Source organism: Ptychodera flava, chromosome 4, assembly GCF_041260155.1.
Source record: "Ptychodera flava strain L36383 chromosome 4, AS_Pfla_20210202, whole genome shotgun sequence".
Lineage (NCBI taxonomy): Eukaryota > Metazoa > Hemichordata > Enteropneusta > Ptychoderidae > Ptychodera > Ptychodera flava.
Genome location: NC_091931.1, coordinates 32,169,881 through 32,197,479, shown reverse-complemented (window position 1 = coordinate 32,197,479; position 27,599 = coordinate 32,169,881). Strand labels below are relative to the sequence as shown.

The window sequence follows — 27,599 nt, the reverse complement described above, 5'->3', positions numbered from 1 at the left end:
GCACCTCTACACTAAATACTATGCTGGTACATTCGTGGTATTTGAGTTTTTGATGTGGGCCGAAATACATACACAAGTGAATACATGTACATACATGTACACAGACATACAGATGCCACCAACTTACCACATGAGCTTTCTTTGATATATATATATATATATATATATATATATATATATATATATATATATATATATATATATATATACATAATATAAGCTAAAAAACTTCAACTTATGTTACATACAGAGTAGAATTTACCGTTGTTTTTTATTTGCATAGTAATGTCTCAATTTAAGTATGACAAGTCCTTGTGGTGATACCTATCTACTGGGTAAGTTAAATATGGACATCACGGGTCAATACCTATGAACAATCTCTTCATTAAATTAATGACTTCAGTCGTAAAATGATACATGTAATTGTTCTCATGATTTAATGCTAACGATTCACCAATTCAATTTATTTTTCCAAATCAGTGATACATGATTGTCTTTATGGCGGTGAAAGTCACTGCACCAATAGATGGGTTGTCCTATTCTTGTGATGTGATATGATATGATTAAAGAGGCAAAGAGGGCCAGATTTTGATGGGAGGCTGGAGTCCCTCGCACAACATGAACTGCCTTTTCACATTTGAAAAAAAACCCAGAAGTTTGTTAAGTAATTATGAGGCAGTTTACACACAATGCAAATTCTGCCAATTGAGTAACCTACATGTGAATACATTTGTCTTACAATCCTAACGCTTTTCTTTGCGTCAAATTTCACATTACTACCGACAATACAACATTTTTTTCATCTGTTACATTTCCAGTTGTCTTAAGGTAAAAACTGAACACTTTCTTAACCAGATGCAATCCATCCATGCGCAAGGCCGTGCCTCCTGTACCATTGTCAATATCACCTTGCCAAGAAGAATACGTCTTCAAGCCGTCTTCAAGCCGAATCCATTACAATGCATTCAATGGCACTTCTTTGCTGTCCTCCAATAACAGTGTTCATTGTTCATGTCCATTCTTGCTCATTGATCAGCTCCGATTACATAATTAGATCAGCCTTCGGCTGAGCCGTCTACAGTATAATGACTGTGCAATGATATGCATAGCACTGCTTTCTCCATTGCCAAAACGTATCAGTCAAAAGTTCCGATTTCTGATTTCTGTCTCTTTTTCAATCAGTCAATCAATCAATTGATCAATCACTTGGGTTTACATTGTAGCATGTCAATCATACAGTAATCTTCAATGCTGCTGAATATGAAAAAGCAGAGTTGGCTTTTGACCATTTCAAAACAATTGAAGCTCTGAGACTGATTTCTATCAAAAGTGAACAGTCTTCAAGGTGATGCGACAGGAGCAGCATATGCAAAGCTGTCATTGTCAAAAGTTTTCTTACAGAAAATGTTTGGACCCACTGGCATTGTTGAATTTGAAATTTAACAAATATGCAAACACTTCCTGGTACTGTCTACCTAATATATGTTGCTAAAGATCTTTGTATAAATGACACTTTTAAGACCTCTCAAAATCTAAGCTGGTTGTGGAGAGAGACAGATCCCTTGACTGACATTTAAAAACTCTCTGGCTATACAGTTAGTCATACTGTTCCACCTTATCATACATATTTGTGTATACTATGTGTATTGGTTGCAGAGTTTGGTGACGTTGATTTCTTCACTGGTCAGTCATTATTCCACATCCACGGTGGAAACCCTAGATGCTATACCACACACATTGCCTCCTATCCTCACGCGGAGATAGCCATCCAAACCCCACTTCGGTCCCCAGGAATTTCTCACTATGTAGTATGGAATCTGACCTGTAAAGAACAGATCATCAACAAAAATTCAGTAGGAAGAAATTTAATGGTCAGAAGTAACAGCATCATCCTCTCTCTCAAAGACATAGATTTTGTTCTTTCTTGATGAAGTGCTAGTGAAGCCATAGCAGGCAGCTGCCAGTGTTAACCTGTTCACCCCTAATTCAACAGTAAACAGGTCCACAATCACCACCGATAACACTGGGTGTGGGCCAAACCACGGTGGTGAAAGAGTGAGACCGAAGAGACTAAGGTGGGTTGCCTATGGTCAGATCTTTGTAAATTGTCAGTTAATTTGCATCACTTGTGGGGCAGCCACCTAACAGGGCTAAATTCATATCGTTAGAATTAAACACAAGTCATTCCTTGCTGAAAAGACCACTATGGCAGCACAATTTTTGTTTTTTAAGAGAGTTGTGATAAGCAAATGAATCAGTTGCTTTATACTCATTCATTTCACAGGATTAAAATCTCTACAACTGCAGGTGTATGTTTGTACTTTCCTTTCAAAACGACATCTAGCCCACTCACACTGCATAGGGTATTATGGCCAACATCAAAGTTCTCCTCTTAGGAAAACTTGCCATGTAAAATTTAAAGTAGCTGCATTGCTCCCCTCTGGACTTGTTTATTGGAAGATCAGTTACAAAATGTGAATTGTCACCTTTTGCCGCAATCAACTACATGAAGACTGTGCCTGCCACCTGGCCAGGGGCAAATTATTCATGAGCTCACCTGCCGTATCATATCCAATGACTTGAACAGCATGGTTGTTCAAATTATGCGAGCAGTGGTGTTGGATGATGCCACCGAGGTAATCCTGCCAACTTGTGGCGTCAACAGCGACAACTAGGGATCCATTTTTATACAGCGCTGACACCATGTTACTTTCGTCAGAATATCTACATGTATGTAGATGATAGGAAATAACAAAGCAAAAGTTTAAAAGTGATACAATAAGTCAATCCTATACATTTGTGATCAAAACTTATGATCATCGTTCAATGTTAAATCATAGTGGAAAATTGTATAGGTGAAAAATGGTTCTGTTACATGATATATCTATATTAATAACATGATAGGTAAACCCAAACTTCTCGCTAGAGAGCCATAAAGTTACAGTATAACAAATCATTTTAAACCAACTGCTACATACAGATGCAGGGTTATCATAATAGCTGGCAGCTGGCCGAATTGGATGGCTGTAATAGTATTTAAGCTGGGTAGGATCTATGAGAAATATACTGCATAGCTCATTTTTGCCTTGACAACACAGCACTGTGACTTTGTATGAAGTAGCAAAGATTGGTACTCAGTGTGAGCTAACTCAGTGTACAGAGTATTGCACTGGTTGTATCATAGGCTGCATGTACGCCCACCTTGTGTAAGCAACAATTATAATTGGGTATACACCAGTACTTTGGCAGACCTATTTTCCTGGTTTGAATGACTATGTGCAACAGAATTGTAGCAACACATTTGCCGGTATAATAAATATTGGAATCTGAGAAAGGTATAGCAAATGGGATTTGTTTCCATCCATCGCCATCGGCCATTACTCAATTAAATTCTGTACATGTAAACACTGGAATGTCGTTCTTACATTTTAATTGTGATAATTATCAAGAACAGAGGTTTGATAAAATATGGTAAGTTACTGGTGACAGCCAGCCATAAATGGTGTTCACTTTAGACACAGTCTAGAAAACTGTAAATACTGATGTTTCTCTGATTCGATTTCACCAAAACATTTATTTGAATATAAAAAGTAACTTCTGTCGGTTTTCCTGTAAGTATGATATTTCATTCATCATAGAGAGTTGATACACAATAATCTATTTAAAAAATATCAGGATGAATGCACTTTTCCATTGCTTTTGTAAACAGAACTTACATGTCACAACCGGTCCCTATCGAATGCCGCCAGAACGCATCAAAATCAATTGAAATTTTTCAATGCCTTTCAAAAAGACCACAATTTATTTCTCTCATATTGCACCTACGGGTATCAAAATTGGTTTAACTTTTTCAAATTAGCTGTGCAAGTACTCTCCCCTGTTAAATGCTCTAGTTTTGTTTTCTTTCTTGCAAATCAGAACATTATTTCACTAATTAACTTTCTAAAACTGCAAATAGAGGCACCAAAATTAGTTCAAATTCTTAAATACTGTCATACGATCGGTGACATTCCTCTTGATGTCAATCTTTGTGAATACCTACAAATTGTAAGTCACTTGTCATGGCGCCCTCTATAGAGAGGACGTATACTTCCTTCCCTAATTTGAAGGTTTTCTTTCTGTCCACCTTGGTATTGCTTAAGGCTTCACAGAGTAAAATTTAAAATGAACAAATTACTAAAGATCTACTGTCCTTATTTCTTACTTACGATTCGCATGTATGAGATTTCATCCTGACACCATTTGTCATGCTGTGGAATTGAAGAGAAAGTTTAACCAAGTCAGAAAGTACCCTAACGAGTATCCTAAGCAAATTTAAACGACTGAGAAAAAAGTACAGAAAACAGTCTATCTTCAGAATACTACTGGTACAAATGAAAGAGGAATGAGAATTTCCCCCCAGTTATAACTAAATATTTTAAACGACAAACAGTCTTTCTTTAATCTCCTCGCGATAGTAAATTAATATACTAAGTATCAGTCATTCTGAGACAGTGCACTGTCTGCAAAATGCAATGTTATTGCCGGCAGGTGAATTCTGGAACACTGAAGAAATAACACATAGACTATAACGTGTATTAGTGAATTTACCACTTTTCATTGTGACATAAACTTAGGAGCAGAGTAAACAGTACAAACTGATCCATAGACCCTAAGGAGGGGTCTATGACTGAACAAATCACACCAAAACGTGTTGTTGCTGGAAGTTTCGGAGATTACACCGATAACATTGAAAACTTCTAGCAAAATTCTTACTTGACCATTTTACATTGACCTGTCCGTGCCACAAACGGGTACCGCCTTTCTTCCACCACACCAGTCCTCGACACTTGCAGCCACTTCATGGTACTACAGGTGTCTCCTCCAGAGCATCCACTGTCGCTTAAGTCACAGTCAATGAGTTGTTGTGAGCTGAGAGTTGTCAAAGGTCCACCTTTGAGGGCTCTCTTCGTAGCCATGCCTTCCACAGTACTGAATGCCCTGGTCAAGAGTCACATGATAGTTGTCAAAATCTCAGTCTCTGTGTGTGTGTGTCTCTCTCTCTCTCTCTCTCTCTCTCTCTCTCAATCACATGATAGTTGTCAAAATCCCAATCTCTCTGTCTCTCTCTGTCTCTATCTCTCTGTCACATGATAGTTATCAAAATCTCCGAGGCTCTCTCACGCACGCACACACACACACACACACACACACAGCTACTTCTTTCATTTTTTCTTCAAGAAACTTCTTCAACATAATTTTCATTTTGTGAGAACTGGTGACAAATTTATGACTCACTCTGTTTCTACTTTGTCTAAAAAAATTTTTTTTATCTTTTTACTCATGGTTCCTGGCCATGAGTGACAAAATTTCTAACTGCACAGTAGAATATTGTCACTTACCAGCAGCCACCACACTGAAGACAGAAAGAACGAAAATAAATAAATAAAAAAAACCCAAAGTAGTAGGGATACAGAAATACTGCTAAAAAGCGAAGTGTGTAAACAATAAAACAGCATTTCATGAAGGCTAGATTCTAGGTAAAAGTTGTATTAATTGTTTTAATCACGAAACAGACTTTGATAGTTCTTCTTATATGTACATTGAGGTGGTTTAGTGTAAAACTTACTGGGGAGGGCATACATAATGTTAACTGGTAGGCCTAAAATCTCAACGAGCCTGATGAACAGTGAATTACACTATGATTACTACAACTCTGGGATTCATACTACAATTATCCATTATCGGGGGGGTGGGGGGGGGGCCATAGGAATGTTTCCATCCATCTATTCTGTAACACAACTCTATGACAGGGCTAAGATCACCATACAGATTGGCACACACCAATTCTTCAGGCATACACAAATCCCATGATTCCAATACAATAATGGTAAATTCACTGTATTTAATGTTTTGAGATTCAGAGTGAAGAGTTTAAAAAGAGTAAATATCTCAGCATTGATAAATTTACTTCATTTCCTATTAGGATATTGTGGTGAATGACAACTTACCGATTTCTGATCGCGTACAGGTGTCACAGCTTTCAAGTCCCTCCTGTGAAACCCAAATAAAAAGACATATAAAAGAATCACTGGCTTAAATTGCTGTGAAGTTATCCCTGTCAATGAAAACAAAGACACCTAAGGCAAGACTGAAGAACACAGGGTCTATGCCAGGCTTTAGTATGATCCAAAGCTATTGTAGGGGGTACATGTATATTTGTATTTATTCATAAGGAATGGCAGTGATTAATACCACATGAAAGGAATGATTAATACCATAAGGAAGATGTGCTCTTCAATTTATGTTCCAACCAATGTACAAACTATAAAGAAAAGTTACTGAAAGTACATCATGTATACTTTTACAAGAGATCATACTTGGCAAAGAAGATATAATTAGGTTAGCTGTTTTCAAAATGTCAAAATATACTTCACAAAGGCCAGGAGCTATAACTGATGGATTTTTCACTATTTCTGTTTTGTATGTAATTTCAACTTCTTGTTCTATTTTCCAAAACATGTTGAAACACAAACTACTAGTACATGTATTCAGCTTGTCAACGCACCACCTTTACAAGAAAAATTCACTGTTATTGTTTACATTTGAATTCTAGTCGGGCCTAGAATACACTTGTCAGCAATACTATGATAATGCAGTGTACACATGGTACAGGCTGCATCAGCACCATAAACACTTTGTATCTCAACATGCTGTACATAGGGAGTACAGCACGACTGTAGTTGACATGAAGGAGAAATATGACACATTGACCATTGTTGTAGCAAATGCACACAGGCTAGATATTATTTCCAATATATCTTTCTACATTTAAAAAAATCAGAGGATTTAATTTGACAACCCTTGATAAAAAAGTTTTGAAGACTTCCAGGTAACTCAAAAACTTCAGGCCATAAACAAAAAAGACTAATTACAGTGAACACTGGATTGTGTGATCATTTTGCCTTTAACTCTACCAGAACACTTCCAGGCTGTAAGCTTAGCAAGTGTAGTATCTGTCCTAACAGACACCTGGCAGACAGCCGAACTGTTTAGTAATACCGTCCTTGACCTCTGAAAATGCCTCATCTGAACCTTGGCACATCTTTCTGACCGTCCAATCAGATAAACCCACTAGTGTCAATTGTCAAAGTGTCCAAGCCAATTGTTTTATCTTTGATTGACATCTGTTTTATGCTTGGAATCCACAGAAAGGAATTACTGCGCACTGTGATCACACCGGAGACCAATAATGTTTTATGTCAAATGTTAAAAAGGACAACTTCCTTGGAGTATGTGACGAGAAATATGTACCGGTATGTATGCATTTGCTAATCCAGGAGCTCTGGCATTTCAGTGGTCGTACTGAGATACCAAAACACCACAGCCATTCTTGACTAATTACAAGCTTTATTTCACAAGAGTCATATGAAAAAACCTGTGAGTTTGATGAATAATTTTTCGATATTGAAAAAACATTGAAATCCATGAAAACAGAATGAAAGTGAAAAATTTTACCCTTTCTGCATGTAGTTGTTTAACCCTAATCATCCCTCCCTCATAATTAATTTTGTTCTTACAGCTTTTAAATGGCTATCACATGTCAAAGTCCATCCCAGTATCAACTGGAAAGATATCATATCCCTGCCACTGGTTATCAAACTGGTTGTTTTGTATTAATATTTAATGACAACTGTATTCTTTCAGAATGCAAGTTAGAGTTGTTTCGTACATGCTTATGAATGAGTGCATTTAGCTGGCTGACGTAATTGGCATGAAATGGACCACCTGTAAAGCAACTACTCAAACAGCATCTCCAAGACAGCGTCAAACAGCATCTCCAAGACAGTGTGAAGTGTAAACTCCTCTTGGGTGTTCCCACTACAGGTACAGCGGACAAGGTCCAAAGATGGAGGTCAGAGAGTCAACTGCGTTTCTGAATGGAGTCCACACACTGGTGTGTCTGTTTGGGATGGCCTCGTGGTTAGATATTAATGGCGTGTGGGTACAGCTACCCATCATTGTGAACTATCTACCTGAGGGATGGGCTCTAGCATCGTACCTTGTCTTGGTCATTCAGATTGCAAATATTGGACCCATAGTATTTTCCATCGTGAACAGATTCACATCAAAGAGGATTGAAATTCCGACAAATTATTCCATAATCGGTATTGGTATGATTTCATGCTTACTGCTTATTCCGTTTTGGGATACGACGTCGTACGTGAACGGCGAAGAGCGCAGCACTGCTTTCCTGACTCTCTGTGCATTCCTGGCGTTAGTCGACTGTACGTCCTCTGTCTCATTTCTCGCGTTCATGTCGTTGTTTGAGAAACCCTTCATGAGCTCTTACTTTGTCGGCGAAGGTTTCAGTGCATTTGTACCAAGTGTGTTGGGCCTGCTCCAAGGAGTGGGCGGCAATCCAGAATGCCTAAACCACACTTATGTTAATTCAACACTCATTGGAAATACCACCATTAACACCACGTATTATGAAACAGAATACTATTATCCACCTCCCAGATATTCCGTCGAGGTGTTCTTCTTTCTCCTGGCATTGCTCTTATTGACCAGTTTGGTGTCATTCGCTCTACTTGTGCACTTGCCAAGAATAAAAAGAATACACGTAGACGAAAAGGTAGCGGAAGTTGACGCGGGTGACACCGGTACATTTGTCTCAAAAGAGTGTGATGTAATCTTGGATGTAATTGTATATTCAAATAGCATAGCAGACAGTGTTGCAAATGATGATGCTACAACAACAAACAATAAGCTACACAAAGACAAAGATGATGATATGCGTGAAAAACAGAAAGATGGAGATGAGACAGATACAAAGGATGTCACTCCAACACCGTTGTCTACGGCAGACCGAGTGTATCTGCTATCTCTACAGGGCTGGGCATGTTGTTTGACCAATGGAATTATGCCATCTATTCAGTCTTATTCCACTCTGCCCTACGGAAACTATACCTATCACCTGGCTGTTACGCTAGGCCTAATGATGATCCCGACTGCCAGTCTCTGTGTACACTGGCTGCCTGCAAAGTCCAATCTGTCTGTTGGTATACTTTCAATTGTAGCTACTCTGGTATCAGCTTACATCTTCTATTTGTCTCTGATGAGTCCGTACCCACCGTTATGTGGCAGTGATTGGGGACCGATTTTATCGGTAAGTACTTTCAGCCACACCTGTCAATAGCATAGTGAAGATTCACTTTTGCAAGATTACGCCTCCTATGATCTCTAACAGAAACAAGCGGGGTCAGATTCTTTGCATCTGCTCACAGAATCCATGAAGAATAAAAATTTAAATTATTCAAAAGCATTTCTTTTTTATATCAGATCTTGTAGGAGCTATCCTAGTATCAACAAGTGAAAAGTTTGGGTTTCAGGGTCATATTTGTTTACAGGAAACACATTTTTATGTTTCCACTGAATGCAGGGTTCTCCACAATGGGATTTTGAGGGGTCGGCCACCCCTCTGCTTTTCAAATGGTCTATTCATATGATAATAAGCTCCCAAAAGAATACATTTTCTAAACAAAATAATATGTAAATTATGCACTACTATGTAAATTGACAAGCCCTCTGCTTTTACAAGCTGTGGAGAACACTGCAGGTCTTTCTTTCTGTGTGACTGTCGATCTGTCAATCTATCTGACTATCTCTGGTTGTTTATCTACATCTTAGTTTGCTTACAACTCTGTGTCACTCTGTCAGAAATATCTGCCTCTGTCTCTCACTTTTCTCACATAACCATCACTGCCTATCCAATATTGACATGAGGGAGGTGGTCGCTGTGAAATGATTTCTTGATAGCATAAAACCTAAAGTTACAACAAGGGAACTTCAAACTTGTCATTGCATTCCTATTTCCTATTAGCAAGGCAGTTTTCACATTGTACATGTATTTTTCAAGCAGACGCAGATCTATTATATGCAATCACTTATTGCTTAATGAAATGGTTGGAAAGGCTATTTTTGCACCAATTCTTTTCTCAGAGTTAATGTCAAGTTTCAAGTGTTAGAATCAAGATATTTAGTTCAAATTTTCAGGATAACTCCCTTAGTTAATATTTTCTCCAAAGAATATAAAAATTGTATATTTGCATCCATGATTTTGAAATATGACACCAGTAAATATTAAAATTTAATTTTTCATTTTTTTACATATTTGAATTTAATAATAATTGGATAGTATTAATATTACCAAATTAGTTATAAATATGTTGACACTATTTATTGTAAGATTTGTATGGCAGGATTTGTAAATAAAATTTGTTTTTATGATTTTACATGGGTTTATATATCAAAAAATTATTAAAAATTCTTTCAAATTTCAAAATGTGATTTTTCAAAAAGTACTTCAAATACAGGAAAACTGTGCCGTACAAATCTTATCTGTAACCTTGTTAATAGGCTGTAAAAATTCCATGTCCATATCTCATTTCAAAGTTGGATTAAATTGGTATACAATTTTGTAGGAAAACTGTTATTCTGTCAAAATGTTGAAAACAAGCCATATTTGCACCCCTCGTTTGAAGTCATAGAGCAGTTTTTTTGGTTAATCTCACTTTTGACACCTCTTTGACACTCAAAGAATCTAAAAATGCATTTACAATAGCAGTCACTCACTCTGAATGTCAGCACCGCCTTGTCAAACTTTCCTGAAAAACAGCAAAAAATGACTTTCCCTTTTCAAATATTTTTTAAAGCTAGGGGACCTCTACCATAGTTAATACACTAAGGACTCCCCAACTTCTTCTTATTTGGTCAGTTTTTCAGAAGTTTTAACAGGCTATAACTCTGCAATGCCTTTGTGCCCAAATGTCTAGTTTTTTATTCCACAGACAATATTGACTACTTTTAGATTTTAATAGTTTTGTTGAAATTTATAACTGACGCTCTAGCCTTTCCAACCACCTTAACCCTTTCACCCCCAGTTCCCTGTATACAGGTCCAACTTTACCATAGAAAACAATGGATTTGGGACAAACCATGGTGGTGAAAGGGTTAATGGAATGTGTATAACTGTCTCTGTTTCAGGTCACCTCATGGTTAATTTTCTACTTCGTATTCACGTACGTGAAAGTCTCCATCGGTGGTCGATTCCGTATTGAAGGCCGAACAGCCCTTATTTGGTATGGTGGTGTAACACAGATTGGTTCATTTGTAGGAGCAATTGTCATATTCCCATTGGTTAATGTCTTGTACATATTTAAACCAAACGATCCTTGTGAATTCACTTGCTATTAAAGCTATCAATGATGTTACCGAGGACTTATCAAGACAAGTTTCGATCGCCAAAAGACATGTGTCTAGTACCGTGCTCTGATTTTCTGTTGAAACCAATAAACTGCTCAAGATTTTGAAAAGATGAGAGTCTAGAAAAATAACATAATTTGCGTCACTCATGTGACTCATTTAGGTGGAGCTCTATCGTGTATATATGATCAGTATCAAGAAGACCTAGCCGTGTGTCATAATTGAACCTAACAAATACATATGAAGTAAAACCCATTGCATTCCTAACCTATTGCAGGAGGGACAAATAATAGTGATTGACTTTAAAGGTAATGCGAGTGAGGTAATATTTCTCCAGTGGCTTCTTTTTACAGTCACACAGGCAGTGTAATAGACATAATGAAAAATCAGAGCACAATGCATGATGTGCATTTTAAGAGATCAAAACCGTATCAGATCAGGCAATCCACGATGTTTTATTGATAAAATATAAAGACAAGGTTTGAAAGATTGGCACTGTAAAAGATATATGCAGGGATTTCATCATGATTTTGAATAGAGGAGTATTTAGCAAAGTAGGGGACATGATCATCCTAAATCTTTTCTTTTCAAGGTTATTAATCTTACAAATTTACATATCATTTGCATCTAATTTACATATATATTTGATTTCTTTTTTGATAAACTATATGATTTCTTGTTTGATAAACTATATGCCATATGATGGCCTCACCATGTATATGTATGGTGCCAGTAGAGCATATTGGGCTTTATAAATACCCTATTAGACAGTAATACATGTCATGTAATGAATGATTACCGTTTTCTTTATGAAAAGTTTTTTATCAAAAAGTCTGAAAACTGAAAAATTACAACAGATTACAGTTATCATTCTATATTGAGAATTATTGATTTTATACTCTGTATGCAGACCTGCTTTGGATACTTATGTTGATATTCATTTAGATTTCTGGGCTTAGTTATTGGACGGTATTCCATGAATACCATGTACACACAGGGCTCGAAATTAGCGGTAGTCCCGCGTCCACAGACCACCAACTTTTCCCTTGGGCTACCAAAGTCCATGAAATGGTAGCCCACACGGACTACCAAAGCCTGGGACATGAAATACTTGGTGTGCGATGTCCGTCACTTTGGGACGAGCTAAATGCAGTCAACATGCAGTTTCATTTGTTTGAAGCAATTATCATTTCATCTGTGAAGATTTTCTTTTCTGGTAACTATTAAAATTTCCATTGTTATGTTGTTGTTTCCACAAGATGCCGAGCGTTTGATACCAGAATGTGAGTTGCTTTTCCCTGTGTAGTCTTTGCATGCCAGTTCACACTATGCTGTTGGTCAGCAGCATACAAGATGTACTTGTGTCAAGTTTGGGGTTTTGATGCTGAAATTTCACAAAACTGTCACTTCCGTATCAAGAGATTGTGTAATCAGTTTGATTTGAAATAGTAATATAAACCACTGTGTCAGTTAAGCTTGGCTGAGTTTCGCTGTCTTTTATCTATGGATGTCGATCAGTATCAATGTATTACGTTCTGTGTAGAGAGACTCAGGTGTAACAAGGCATACCAGTTCATAAAGATCATGAGAATATTTTTTTCTGTTTTTCTTTACTCAAGTTACAATTTCTTTGGATGTGTAAGCCGATTTTGAAAGTATCTAAAGTGTTAAAATGTACATAAATTAGCATAAATTAAGCGTTCGTGACACATAACATGGGGTTTCTCGAGTTAAAGTCCCTAGTTTTACTGCTATTTTGTGTTTCTGAACCGGGGCCTATACTCGAACGAGTACAGAATCCCAAACTAAAATATTCATGGACTACCAGCCATTGTCACTGGGCTACCAACTTCAGAAAATGGTAGTCCAAGTGGACTACCACGGTAAAGAGTTAATTTTGAGCCCTGACACAGTTCTCACCATAATCTTCAAACTTTCAAAGGGAAGATTAAAAATTGTTTTACTCAAAGTCGGAAAATTTGTTTTCATTATTTTTATCCTTCATTTTATTGTAAAGTGTTTATTGTTTTGAATTGCTGGTCGTTTCATAGTATCCTTAAAATTTTGAGTGACTTTGGTTTTTTTATGTAGCTGTCTTTTGTTTGTGTACCTTCAGAAGACCACACTGCAAACAAGTATATAATGTACCAGTATGGAAGTAGATACCAGTAAACATTTTTGTGACGTCCTTTGCGAACAATATTGAGTTATGACTTGATAGTTTTACTAACATTTGCTTCATGTTTCATGAAATATTTTCGCTGAAAAGAATCAATCAATCAAATGACACTTTAATGACTCTCTTGTTTTCGCTGTCACATTACTTTCATAAGTCAGCAATTTTGTACAGAGAAAGTTCATGAAATATGCAAATTACCAGTACCGATATGCACTTGGCATGAAACTGCTGAATGCCTTTCACAACTGTTCTATTGTTGTAATCACCAATGTACATAGAAATTTAAAGTTTCATCAACTTTGGCTAAGTTCTGCCAGTTATTCCTAAATTGTAGAATTTTTTTGTTGTCATATTTAAGAAGCTCTAATTTTTGAATGACTCTATTCGCATATAATTTTTGTTTGCACATCTCAGAAGAATTACATTGAAAATAAATTGAACCAACTTTTGTGATATCCTTGAGAAACAATACTGAGTTTTGAATTTACAGTTTGAGTTACACTTGCTCCATGTTCTACTGAATATTTTTGCTGAATAAAATAAGTGGATCAAATCATTACGCTACTTGAGAGTGATAAATTCAGGTACAATGGTTCAAAATTGTGCTTATAACTAGTAATATTGCAGAATTTGTGATTGCTTTTTACCATTTGCAAGTATAAACAATTTCCTGCCAAGTCGGTGAAAATCTGCTTGAAATTCGGTGTAGCTAGAATCTGAGCAGCCACGGCCGTTATCCTGCCAAGGCGGTGGAAATCGGGCTACTTTTTGGTACCCCCTTTCCTGCCTAGTCGACGGAACTACATGTAGCAAACCCTTGCTCGCGCTAGGGGTCGTTCGAGGACAGGTTTTGGGCGAGGAACGGCGTTTGCTCTCGAAATGGGTTCACAGAGAGTCCAACGACAGGGAAAGGTGCGGAAGCTACCCAGCCAGCCTAAGACCGCCTCAGCTGGCGGTGCAATTTTTTGCCAATGGTGCGAGACGAAAATCACGGACTTGGTCCTGATTGACGGGAAGTGCGGACGGATTTGACGGACTCGGCTTGATTAGTCCCTGACATGGAACTGATCCGAACGGACTTGAGCGACATTTGTGAAGGGTAACCACCGCTTTTAACCGACTTGTTACCTTCTCGAAAAGACTACCCACTCAGATGTCGGACGTTGTCGGCTGCACTTGGCTCTAGACGTTCAAGCCGTGCAACGAAACACACCGCCTCAGCCTTGCCATTCACGAACATGGCCTCAAAATTTGATACCATTGTTCACGACTTGGCGGCTGCGGTTAGGTGCGTGAACCGTTGTTCACCGACTTGTTACGCCTATGTTGTCCCTGTGAAGTTCGGCTAATGGCCGAGTCTAACGGGAGTTGGCAGACCTGTGTTTGGTTTATACCGTAGTATGACCGACTCAGGTAGAGGTATATTCCGAGTTTTACGCACTCGGGCGTCAATGACGGGTCGTCATCACCGCTGATGACGTAGACGTGCTGGCCACGTTATTGAAGGAGCCATGTTTGCCCAACGGACGAGGCCGAGACAGCTGTTGACAATTTTGGCATCCTTCATCTTTGACCGCCTTAGTTGGGTAAGCCGCTCGGCAGGCGACGGTTATGACCTAAACAAGCCGCTGAAGCACTGTTCGTTGCCGTACAAGAACGAGACGGCCAGTCCATTACTGCTTAATGGGCGATCTGTCGGGTTGGCTTGTCACCGACTTGGATGACAATACGCCCTGCGCAGCGTACTTAGAAGGGACATGAGGTTAAAGATACGGGTTTCCCACCCGTACTAAACATGGACTTGGGCCAACGTCCTTGGGTGGCAGGTGCGCATGCCACGTACCCAGCTGGACGGAATGTCAAGTTGAGATGCTAATGACATTGACTATGTTATGCTAAGTGCTCGAGGGATTTGCATCGCAAATGAGTATATTAGCATATCAAATGGTGCGGACAGGCAATTTACATGACGGGTAGGAATGTCAGCGCCGGTTGGTGGACTGATTGCCGTAGGTCCATTATAATAACAGGTGGATGCATATATTAACACCCCTGCGTCCAATCATGTCCAGGGCTTTGTTTCCCTGTGGCTTTAAAAGGGAGGGACCTGCTAGTCTGTCGACACTGTTCCAGACATGAGCTTGACGGACCGCAAAAGTTTTCTGAAGGCGAGCAGACGACTGAAGCTCAAAGATGCAGAGTCTCCAGGCGGTAGTGGTAGCGATCGTTGTGATGTCCCTAGTAAACGTTCTAAGAAGTCGGGCAAGAAACGCTCCCGTAAGGCAAAGCTATCTCCGGCTGAAAAACCCAGTGGTAAGCGTAAACGTAAGACCGATCGTTCTGCCGATGAGGATGATGACGGGTCACCGGTTGCCAGTGGTTCTCACCCGGCTGCTCCGGGAGAGACTACTTCACCTGCAGAGACTACATCTGCTCTTGTGGGAGATACTTCACCTGCACAGACTACGTCTGCTGCTGCTAGTGAGACAGTGAGTAACGAGACGGTGATGCCATTGGTTCTCCCCAAGCTGCTCCGGGAGAGACACCACCTGTTGCGTGCACCATGAGCCCTCATCCTGCGTCAGGAGAGGTTCCTGTGCCCAGTGCGAAAGAGCTTGAGTCCTCGTCATCAGCAGAGGCTGCCCAGCCGCTCCTGCCATAGTTTCGTGTGCTGCGATGTCCCCGCCGAAAAAGATAGTGCGGAGGGTTCGTTATCAGGATAGCCCACCTGATTTTGAGCCAGATATGATCCTTGATGCCGCTACGGGCGAGTTCAGGCCCAGACGCCCAGACGACGGTGATATCACCGCTGAGTCCGACTCGGAGGTTGACGAGGATGCGGCAGAGGACGATGACTTTTATGACAGGCAGTATGTAGGTGAGGCAAGCTCTGACGACGATGATGACGTTGCTGCTGTGTTGGCGGAGGACGACATCCCTCCTGTCTGGCGTATGTCGGAGACTACCGATGCTAATATATTTGAGGAGACCGATTTTGACCATGAGAGAGGACCGACTTTCACCTTGCCCAGCCACTCCCGTGAGCTCGATTACTTTTTTAAGTTTATTCCAGCTACACTGATCAGATTGGCCAAGGACGAGACTAATAAATACGCCAAATTCCACCAGCGATATATCGCTAGGAAAATAGATAAATACTGGCGTAACGAGGTGCAGGCGTTCATTGGCGTCTTAGTCTGTATGGGTATCGACCGTAAATCATCAGTGGAGGATTATTGGTCTAGCGATCCCTTTCTGAGAAACCAGGGTATTTCTACTGTGATTACCCGCAGTCGCTTTCAGCAGCTTATGCGATACTTTCATCTGGCAGACCCAGAGAACGATCCACGTCGTGATCCTGATGAGGCACGCCGCCGACGTCGGTGTCAGGAGGATCCCCTTTATAAAATCAATCCATGGATGGAGCCCATAGTTGACAGGTGCGTAAATAATTATAAGATGGGTAGAGAGATCTCCATCGACGAGGGCATGGTGCGATTTAAGGGCCGTTCTAAATTTAAGCAGAGATTACCGCTAAGCCTGATCGAGACGGTTTCAAGATATGGCAGCTGTGCGACTCCACCACTGCATACATCGCTAACTTTGCACCGTACCTAGGTGTGAAATTTCAGGATCGGACTGACGGGAGACGGCAGGAGCGAGGTGTGGTGAAAAGAATTACGATGGAGCTGGTCCAGCCATTCTGTGGATATAATCACAGCCTATTCTGTGATAGCCTGTTTAGCACGGTCGTTACTGCTAGAGAGCTGATGGAGACCGGGATCTACATGGTCGGGAGTTTTAACCGCCGTAATCGTCGCACCATGCCCCCTCAATTAATTCCGCCGGGTAAGAGGAAGCGCCTTCCTCTGTCTGTTGGGGATATGAAAGCCACGACCAGAACGGACTCTCGTCTTAACATCACTGCTTATCAGGATAGTAACGCTCAGGTGCTGATCTTGAATACGGTCTATCCACCCTTGGAGTGCGTGCCAGTGGGGGAGGAGACGAGCGGCGACAAGTGCCTCTGTCGCAGTATAATTATCGCCGGTACATGGGAGGCGTCGACCGAGCCAACCAGAAGCGCAAGTACTTTCACACTGGGCGCAAGAACCACAGATGGTGGACATATCTGGCATGTTACCTGATTGATGTTGCCCTGGTAAATGCATATATATGCTTCAAGCATGTACACCCTGATAGTAAGCTGACCCATAAGATGTTTCATCTGCGTGTCGGGAACAACTCATTGGCGGTTATTGTGGGCGATCGCAGCCCAGTGTGAGAGAGGTCGAGGCCACCGTTTCTCTTGCCTCGTACATAAATCCACAAAATCAGCCGATGCACGTTGTCAGCCGTTTGGAGGGGCGGCAGAAATGCTGTAAAGTATGCAGCAGAGAGGGTAAGACCACTGCGAGCGGACGACTGTCTGAGACGTCCAAAGGATGTAGTCTGTGCGGGGTTCATCTTCACGAGGGCGAGTGTTTTGCGGCTTTTCATCATCGCATGATGCTACGAGGTAAGAGGAGCGTTGGCGTGCAGACCTCTACTCACACAGCCCGACGACACCCATCAGCAAGAGAACCCGACGTAAATAACGGACAGGGGACAGCTTCGCCTAACAGTGGCTTGACTGTATTCTTAACACGGACCATGATCACATTTTGAGCACAGTTGTGCCGTTTGTTTGTGCTTTACGATCCCGCTGATTGTAAATTGAAACACAGATTATTTTGTACAATCCCCCGATTGTAATCTTTGTAACACGGACCATGCACTCGGACGTCGAGACAGACTCTGAGATTTATTATTCGGCATAATGTAAATTATTCCGGAATAAATACTATCTATGGATCGCATATTTTCGTTTGTTTTGTTTAGACGGATTATTTTGTACAATTCCCCCTATTATAATTTTTGAAACACGGATCTGCCACCCCGATTGTAATTTTTGAAACACGGACCATGCACTCGGACGTCGAGACAGACTCCAAGATTTATTGTTCGGCATAATGTAAATTATTCCCGAATAAAATACTATCTATGATCGCATATTTTCGTTTGTTTTGTTTTTACCCCCACTTTCGTTTTTGGCAGATCCGTAAGGACGCTATAGTAATGGATGAACGTGCGTTGTATCACGTGGGAGGGGCACAGCCCAACGGAGGCTGTGCTCGTGCGACGTAGACGTTGTACCAACCATCTGTCGTTTGGGTTAGCGCATAGAGCAGTTGCACTGTCCAGAGCTAAGGTGGTACAAAACTGCACCTTAGTAACAACTGCACAACTAACCTGTTAGGAAACGGTAACACTAACGAGCTAAGTGTGCACTGAACTGGCCAAACTACGTACACGCCTTCCTTCAATGGCGGAGCTATGTCGTTGACACTACGTCAAAGCAGACTGCACTGTGCGACTCTTCCAAGTCGTTCAAAGTACGTGGCCAAGTGACACAACCCAGGGGAAACAGGACAGGTTTGAGGGTGCTGCCGCACCCATAGCACTAACCCCTGGGTCTTCTACTAACCCACGAGAGAGGTGACGTTTCCCCGGTGTGTGGCCGTGCGTGCCGGCGAACGAGCTTTACTTCCGCAAAAGTAAGCTAGAAAAGGGCATAAAAGTGCACGTCCCCCGGGGCAAACAACGCCCGTGACCTCGTCATTTTCTGGACACAACCTCATCAGCGGTTGCCCCTCTATACGGGCATGCAAAAATTTTGAAGTCTAACGCGTATATGGTCGGTAATCGTCCCCGAAAATGCGGTATTTTCCCGCCAAATGCCTGGCAGGAAAGCGTGCAGGAGAGCCTATCTTCTGTAGACACGGAAAAGGGGGCCGGTTTTGACCGACTTGGCAGGATAACGGACAGGGGCGCTCGGCAGGAAAAGGGATAAACAAGCTGTGCTAAAACAATATAGTGCATAATTATAATCACTATGAAAAAACAACATGAAATGGCTTTTTACATGGTTTGTGACACCTGGTGTCATGCAATTGGTTAATGAAGATCAACTACTGAAGTGTAATTCAGCATTTCAAAATACAGATGGCATTGTTCAATTGTACTTATATGACATTGAGATACATGTAAACATTTTAAAACATCATCATACTGCGGAAAGTTATACAATCTCAGTTTTTCTAAGACCACAGGATTCCTGAAAGAATAATTATGTAAATTTAGGTTTCACTATTCAAACCATACACATTATAAAGTAGCAAGTTCTAGCCATTTTCAATTGAATCTATGTATAAAACTTGATTCAAAGCCAATGACAGACAAGCAAAATGACACAAAGATAGACTAATAGAAGCAGCCACAATACTGAGCATTTGAAATGAAACTGTGGGGAAGGACAAAACTAACATATTTAAATGCCCTTCAAAGTTAAGTTGTGTTTCTCATCTTAGGTCTCTCATAAAATGATATGTCATGTTTTTTTGAAATTCCATTTTTTTAGATTAGAAGATCCAGTTCCCAACATGAAAAAATAACCGAAATCAGGATCAGTGTTTACATGCTATGGTAATGATGTCATCTTGCATGATGCTGCTGCTAAGTATATTGTTAAGAATTGTGCATTGTGTGCACATCTCAAAGACAATAAATGTTACATTTTCTGCTTTGTGTGACAAACTGTCATTTTTTCCCACACAAGTTTCCAAGTGAACATAAAACAAAAGGCTTGTGCAGCTAACCCACCATACAGCAATGTTTGTCAAAAAGAAAACCTTTAATTATTTTTGCCACGGTTACTCTAGTTACTCTAGCATAGAGTAACCGTGGTTTGGCCCAATGTAAATATCAGTATTATTACTCACAGGTCATATTTTTTGGGTACATCACCAGGAATTTTCACAAACCCAGCCGGCTTGAAATTCGCTGAAGTTGACGGTTGATATGGTTTGAGTGTCAAATACTGCTCTTGAAATTCTTCTGGCGTGAGGTCTGAGAACTGCGTTATCCCATAGACTGCTGTTCCATTGTGTTTCCTTGAAAAAATGTTCAATTTTTCACTCCTTTGTAGACTTTGCTGTATAATGAAAAGACAATAAAAAGAACACTTTTTAAAGCCCCAATAGCTGCTAATATTAATGCATTATTTTGATGATTTTTATTTTCAAACCAAAGTTAGTTTGTGTAAATGTGCTAACTGAAGGACATGTATAGAAGTATCACTGCACACTGATTTGGACCACGCCTACGCGTTTTAACAGGATGAATAATAAACCAGTGCTGCACTCATAAAATGGCGCCCCACAGAAAAGTAAAAAAATGCAGTACTTCCTACACATACACATTGTGATCATACCAGAAACAAGCATGATGTCATTTACACGAATGCACAACTCAAGATGGCCGACATTTTGTTGTTGTAATCTTTATTTTCTCTGTCATATGATTAGTTTTTGAAAATGGCGGGAAATCTAAAATGATGTTAAAACGTTTGAATTTACATGCCATTTTCGACACTCACGACAGCGTTATACACATTTTCAGTCTGTAATGGGTCTTATTTAATGAAAACTCTTGGAAAACTCAGGATATTTTGAGATTGGTTTATTACACATTTGCAGCTATTGGGGCTTTGAGGTTGAAATCCAAACTGGAAATCTCAATTGAGTCACACAACCTAACTCTCTCCAATTTCAAACAAAAACTGTTCTAACCTCTGAAGTGGTGTATACCTTTGAACAAAGCTTCTAGTTCCTATTGTGTCAAACCATGAATAACAACAAACTACAGCCTAGACAAATTGTTGCATATGAATCCTACATACTATATCAAAACCTAATTTGTGCTGGCATTTGGTCTAGAGTGTCAACGTCAAGGGGTGACAATTTCAACATCCCTTACAATGACATGACTAAGTTGTCATAAATATCATATAAGGATAATAGTAATGCAACACTTCAATTAATTACTCTTACAGTAATTAATCTTTCTAATTAATTTTTCACTATGGCCATAAAGCACTTATCAGTGCTAACTGTCTGAAGGGTACTGTATATACTCACAGACACATTCAGATGAACAGAGAATGAACTTTGCTACACATTGTGGCATTTTCTTACAGACCAATTTGTAAAGAATTCAAACTGACTATAACCTGGTTCACACAGGCAAATTTGGCCATGGCCAAATAGATGATGTAGCATCAGCCCAGCAACTAAATTTAGTTGTTGTTCAGCCATGATTGCAACAAAAATATATGCAAACGTGACTTAAGCTCTATGTGACCTCTGACCTTTTAATGTTCAAAATGGCTTGGATATTTGATGTATATATTCATGCTTTCAAATGTATTTTTCGCAGAAAGCTAATATGACGCTCTCAGAGGCTTTTCTAACCATCAGAGACAAGCATATCTTTGCTGATTGTATGTTAAGGCATGAATCGGATAATTTGGCAGTGGTCCTGGTCTAGAGTAATAATCAGTACATGGCATTTTTAATGATGTTATTAACATGTGCATCTCTCAGTTGCACAAGCACTATGAATCGGGCGACATAGTCTCATTTGCGGAGCGAAACTTGGTGGAAAATGTTGTTCTGACAACAGACTGGTTGGATTGAAAACTTCAAGTTTCATTGTTTTATATCACAACCTCACAGGCCAAACACTTTGATTATAGATGGAATCATCTTTCTAAATATATATACATGTAAGTGAAAACTAGGCAAAAGGTAATTAAAATTCTGTATGCTAGGGATTGGATGTAGACTGCAAAGCTAGACCTTTGACCATGGACGTTTAAAGCACGCAGTCCTGAATCCCTGGTTCATGCACAAATAGTTGTTGATACCGACTGCTTGATTTCATTATGTGGTGTTCTTTGAAAGTTGTGCAAAGGACTAGTCAATTTTGCTTCAACAGACAAAGCGGATGAAAAACCTGCCCCTATACATATTGGGGACAATTGTTTCTATTTGTTCAATCAAAAAGGACACTCTAAGGTTTGGTATATTACTGCCAATAAAGATAATGTATCTACTTTTCAATGTATTGACTGAATGCCGTAAGAAAACTGTTGCCATTAGGGGGGGGGGGGGGGAATAAAAACTGGAGAAAGAAAGTCGGCTACCCTCCTTTCTGAAAGACAGAACAAAACAAAACAAAGCTTTCTTTATTAAGACCAGTTAATTGTTAACTGTGTTTGAAAATTTAAAAAAAATGAGTGGAGAGAGGTAAGTAGTCTAACACTGCTAGGAACAAGCACGCGACATCACTCGTTTCCGCCCCTTTGAAAGTGATTACAAATCATATGACTATTGGTCTGACGTACAACACCAACGGTCAGACCCAGAGGTATATCGAATGGTGCTTCTGAAGTCGAACGCCCTCACACTCAACTAGTCGAAGACTACTGAATGCGTTCGACTTCACAAGCACCTCTGTGAGATATGTGATGAGATGAGAGAGGTTTCGATCATAGGGTGCGTTTCCTGCTGGCTCATGCGGCAGCAACCTATGCGTTACAGTTGGGAGTTCATTGACACAGGATAGATTCTGCATAAACACTTGTATTGCCATCTTATCATGGCACTTACCTGAAACACCCGGAAGCGTTTTTCGTATTCAATTGTCCCCGGACTATACTTTTTTTCGTGTTCTACGATAAACTCCCGGAAGAGCATGTCTTCAGCAGTCAATCGATCTTTCTTCTCTTCGCCGCTTAAAGAACCGTGGATGCAGCATATTGAAATAATTACGAGCAACACACCGTCGTACGTTCTTGAAAGATGCGCCATGACTATTGACCAGCTAAGCCAGTGCTTTTGATAAATGTGACCCTCTAGGTATGCTGCTATTATTACAGACATTGGTTCGTGACGATATAAGACTCGGGCACACATACAGCTGCAGACCTTCAAGTTCTTTCACTCAGTTGAGCCACAGGAACTTGATCTCCGATGTCTTCTCGTTCTTTATTAGTCTGTTTATTTATTTTTTGTCTGTCTGTCTGTGTGTGTGTGTTTGTTTGTTTGTTTGTTTGTCTGTATGTATTTTTGTTTGATTGGTTTTTTGTCGATTAACGAATATATACATAGACTAGATAACAACATAAAGGTAACATGAAAATGTTTTACAAAAAGTAAATAAAAGTCCAGTCAAAATAGGGTTAGACCCACCACAAATTGCAACAGAATTTTTTTCTTCGGAATGCATTTCAGAGAGGTACCCAGAACAACATATTAAAAGTTTACTCGAATCCACCTTGGGGAAATATGTCTAATTTGCATAAATCAAACATGGCGGCCAACCATCCAACAAAATAACATAATTTGCTATATATCGCATGTTAAACAAGCTATTTCAGTGATTTCAAAGTCTGACACAAGTAATTTGGCCCAGGGAATTATTTTGGAGGTATAATGTTTAATATAGGCACCTCGTTAATTTGCATAATTCCAATATGGCGGCCAACATTCCTACAAAAGACATTTTCGGTCATATACCACGTATTAAACAAACTATTTCAGTGATTTTAAAGTTAAAAGTATATTTCTTAGGCATGGACAAACGATTTTCGAGATGCTATGATTTGCATAGGTAATTTATTAATTTGCATAATTCCAATATGGTGGCCAACATTCCTATAAAGGACATTGTCGGTCATACATCACGCATTAAACAAGCTATTTCTTTGATTTTAAAGTTTTAATATTTTTCTTGGGTATGAAGAAACACTTTTAGTGGCTCAATTTTTACAAAGGCCCTTTGATAATTTGCATAAATTAAATATGGCTGCCATATTAATGCCCCGTGGCTTAATAGCTTCTAATATAAATAACGGTTTTGGTTTAGTTTTTAGCACTAGGAAACTATCAAGAAGAAACTGTTAAGTCCTTGGACATTCATTTTTAAAAACTTTTGATTTTTCTCTATATGACAACTGTTAATGTTAATGAATGTTAGTCTTCTGAATGATATATTCTCTTTTTAAATATAACATTGAATTCATCTGTGTGTGGCATTTTCGTAATTTGTAAGGGTGTTTAACACTCTACAGTGTCAAAGCTTGTAATCTGTAATGTTTACTGTTAAAAAAGGGGTGTTGAAAATCTTTAGTTTTTAATTTAGACTGAACCCCCTTCTTATGGATGGGTGCATCTTTATAAGATCCCTTAGATGATAGGCAAGAAGTCATCACACATACCAGCAAAATACAATAAACACAAGAAAGCTAAAAAAAATGATATGACGGAAATAAAAAGAGTCGTAATACACACAAATTAAAACTTAGCACTATTGCAAACAATGTCAGATTCATAACAACTTTCTGGACACACAAACTCAAAAAATCTGAAAACTGCATGCTTTAGCAAAGACTTACAATTAATCCAAACACAGAATCCAACTATTACACATTACAAAGAAGTACATCTTGAGTCATTTTTCCAAGTGTCATTTTTCCAGATGTACAAGTGTGTATCGTGTACTTATAGTTGGATTCTGTTAGGCTAATGAGTTGTTTGAATTAATTTTAAGTCTTTGCTAAGCATGCAATTTTCAATTTTTGTGAGTTTGTGTGTTGATCAAGTTTTTAAGAGTCTGACATTGTTTGCATCAGCGCTAAGTTTTAATTTGTCTGTATTGTGGCATGTGTTATTTTTGGTCACATTATTTTATTTTTTGCGTTGTTATTATCTTTGTTGTGTTTATTGTATTTTTGCTGTTATATGTGATGACTTCTTGCCTATCATCTAGGGCGATGTACCAAAGATGCACTCGTCCATAAGGAAGGGGTTCAGTCTTAATTAGAAACTAAAGATTTTGTCCACGACTTTTTTAAAACAGTAAACATTAAAGATTACATGTTTTAATCCTGTAGAGTATAAAGCACCTATAAAAATCACAAATAATGCCGTACACAGATGAATCCAATGTTATATTCAGAAATAGATTATTATTAGATGACTAACAAGCATGAACGGTTGCCATATTTAGAAAAATAACAAATAATTAAAATTGCATGACTTTCTTACAACTCAATAGTAAACGATCATCAACATATACTTATTTTAATCCGTTCGGAAGTCATATACCGGTATGTAAGTCTACCAGAGTTGCTTTAACATTCTTTTCAAAATACAATATATTTATGGGGTATTTAACGAATTCGGGTATCACAGACACCTATTAAAATAAAATTTTATTCGTAAATGGACCGTTATTGTATGTACATTTATTGTATATTTTCTATAGTTTTAAAAATAAATGTTCAAGGCCTTAATGTGGAGCTGCACGTTGCCAACACAGTTTTTTTCGAAGGAATATTTCTTATCTAAGATGACAAGGAAATCCTTACAAACTATTTGTTGAAATGTAATATTTCACTTGAAACAAGAGTATATCCTCATTCTAAAATGGCATGGGCTGAACGACTGACACTCAAAAAAGTGCTTAAAACCATGGTTAGCAAAATAAAAATGCCTCTTATTCAAAATGTAAGAATTTTATTGCAAAACAAAATAGTTGTTTTGTTATAATGTGAAAATTTCAGAAAATATGACCCAGCTAGAACAGAGTTATATTCTTTGGAAATCTTGAAATTCGGATAAAAGGGAAGCAGGAATTCGGGTGATTTGCATACATTTGCATACAATAACCCTTCTATATCATGCAACTTACGACTGCTTGCCAAGCTAAAAGGTGAACCTAACAAATTTTTAATCTTGGGTTAACAAATCAATAAAAATTGGAAGAATATTTGCAAAATACAGTGCGTTGGGTGCAGTGCCCTCTTGACAGTTTTTTCTTGATATTCCTATTCCTAAAAACTCTACCATAATTTTATTTGGGCATTAATTTGGCAGCCATATTTAATTTCTGAAAATCATCAAAGTGTCTTTTAAAAACATTGAACCACAAAAGGCGTTTCTTCATGCTCAAGAAATATAATTAAACTTCAAAATGGCTGAAAAAGATTGTTCAATACATTTTGTAACAGAAAATTTCTTTTGTATTGGATTTATGCAAATTAACGAAGTGCCAACGCAAATCATTGCACCTCAAACATCATTTGACCATGCCAAAGAAATATACTTTTAACTTTGAAATCACAGAAATAGCTTGTTTAACCCTTTGACTGCTGTACTTTTTTACACCAAAATTTTAATGCGATATTTTACCAATTTCTGTGAACATTTCTGTACGTATTTTCAAATGATTTCAGCAGCTACATATTTTAATCAAAAATTTGGCAAAAAGCAGAAAAATTGACAGTGGTACATTTTACAAAGTTGACAAAAATAGACTTTGGCGCCCAAAGGGTTAATACATGGTATATGACAGAAAATGTCTTTTGAAGGTATGTTGGCAACCCTATTGGAGTTATGCAAATTAACAAAGTACCTAAGCAAATCATTACATCTCGAAAATTGTTTGTCCATGCCAAAGATATACACTTTTAACTTCAAAATCACAGAAATGGCTTGTTTATCCTTTGACTGCTGTAATTGTTTACACCAAAATTTTAATGCGATATTTTACCAATTTCTGTGAACATTTCTGTACGTTTTTTCATATTTTTGGACCAAATGGATATCATTTTTCAGCAGCTACAGATTTTAATCAAAAATTTGCAAAAAGCAGAAAAATTGACAGTGGTACATTTTATAAAGTTGACAAAAATAAACCTTGGCGCCCAAAGGGTTAATACATGGTATATGACAGAAAATGTCTTTTGTAGGTATGTTGGCCACCATATTGGAATTATGCAAATTAATAAATTACCTATGCAAATCATAGCATCTCGAAAATCATTTGTCCATGCCTAAGAACTATACTTTTAACTTTAAAATCACCGAAATAGCTTGTTTAGTACGTGGTATATGACCGAAAATGTCTTTTGTAGGAATGTTGGCCGCCATATTGGAATTATGCAAATTAACGAGGTGCCTATATTAAACATTATACCTCCAAAATGATTCCCTGGGCCAAATAACTAGTGTCAGACTTGGAAATCACTGAAATAGCTTGTTTAATATGTGATATATAGCCAATTATGTCATTTTGTTGGATTGTTGGCCACCATATTTGATTTATGCAAATTAGACATATTTCCCCAAGATGGATTCGAGTAAACTTTTAATATGTTGTTCTGGGTACCTCATTCAAATGCATTCTGAAGAAAAAAATTCTGTTGCAATTTGTGGTGGGTTAGGTG

General features: G+C 38.7%; 2 protein-coding genes across 3 annotated transcripts; one reads left to right on the top strand and one right to left on the bottom strand.

The window, feature by feature from the left end:
* Nucleotides 1-252: 252 nt before the first annotated feature.
* LOC139131515 (cathepsin O-like) lies at nucleotides 253-23,209 on the bottom strand. The gene is made up of 8 exons (XM_070697605.1): nucleotides 22,978-23,209; nucleotides 20,248-20,459; nucleotides 5,991-6,033; nucleotides 5,382-5,395; nucleotides 4,756-4,980; nucleotides 4,209-4,250; nucleotides 2,558-2,724; nucleotides 253-1,822 (listed from the first exon to the last, which is right to left on the bottom strand). The coding sequence occupies exons 1-8, from the start codon at nucleotides 23,176-23,178 to the stop codon at nucleotides 1,692-1,694; spliced, it is 1,035 nt and encodes a 344-aa protein (XP_070553706.1). The 5' UTR covers nucleotides 23,179-23,209; the 3' UTR covers nucleotides 253-1,691.
* On the top strand, nucleotides 7,120-13,982 carry LOC139131514 (riboflavin transporter 2-like). 2 transcript variants are annotated; one of them, XR_011552138.1, is made up of 4 exons: nucleotides 7,135-7,295; nucleotides 7,687-9,151; nucleotides 11,029-12,245; nucleotides 13,161-13,982. XR_011552138.1 is itself a non-coding variant. In XM_070697604.1 (3 exons), exons 2-3 carry the CDS (start codon nucleotides 7,889-7,891, stop codon nucleotides 11,236-11,238), a joined length of 1,473 nt encoding a protein of 490 aa, XP_070553705.1. In that variant the 5' UTR covers nucleotides 7,120-7,295; nucleotides 7,687-7,888; the 3' UTR covers nucleotides 11,239-13,982. The 2 variants fall into 2 exon arrangements, 1 of the variants encoding a protein (XP_070553705.1); XM_070697604.1 differs by having other exon boundaries at nucleotides 7,120-7,295; nucleotides 11,029-13,982.
* Nucleotides 23,210-27,599: the final 4,390 nt, after the last annotated feature.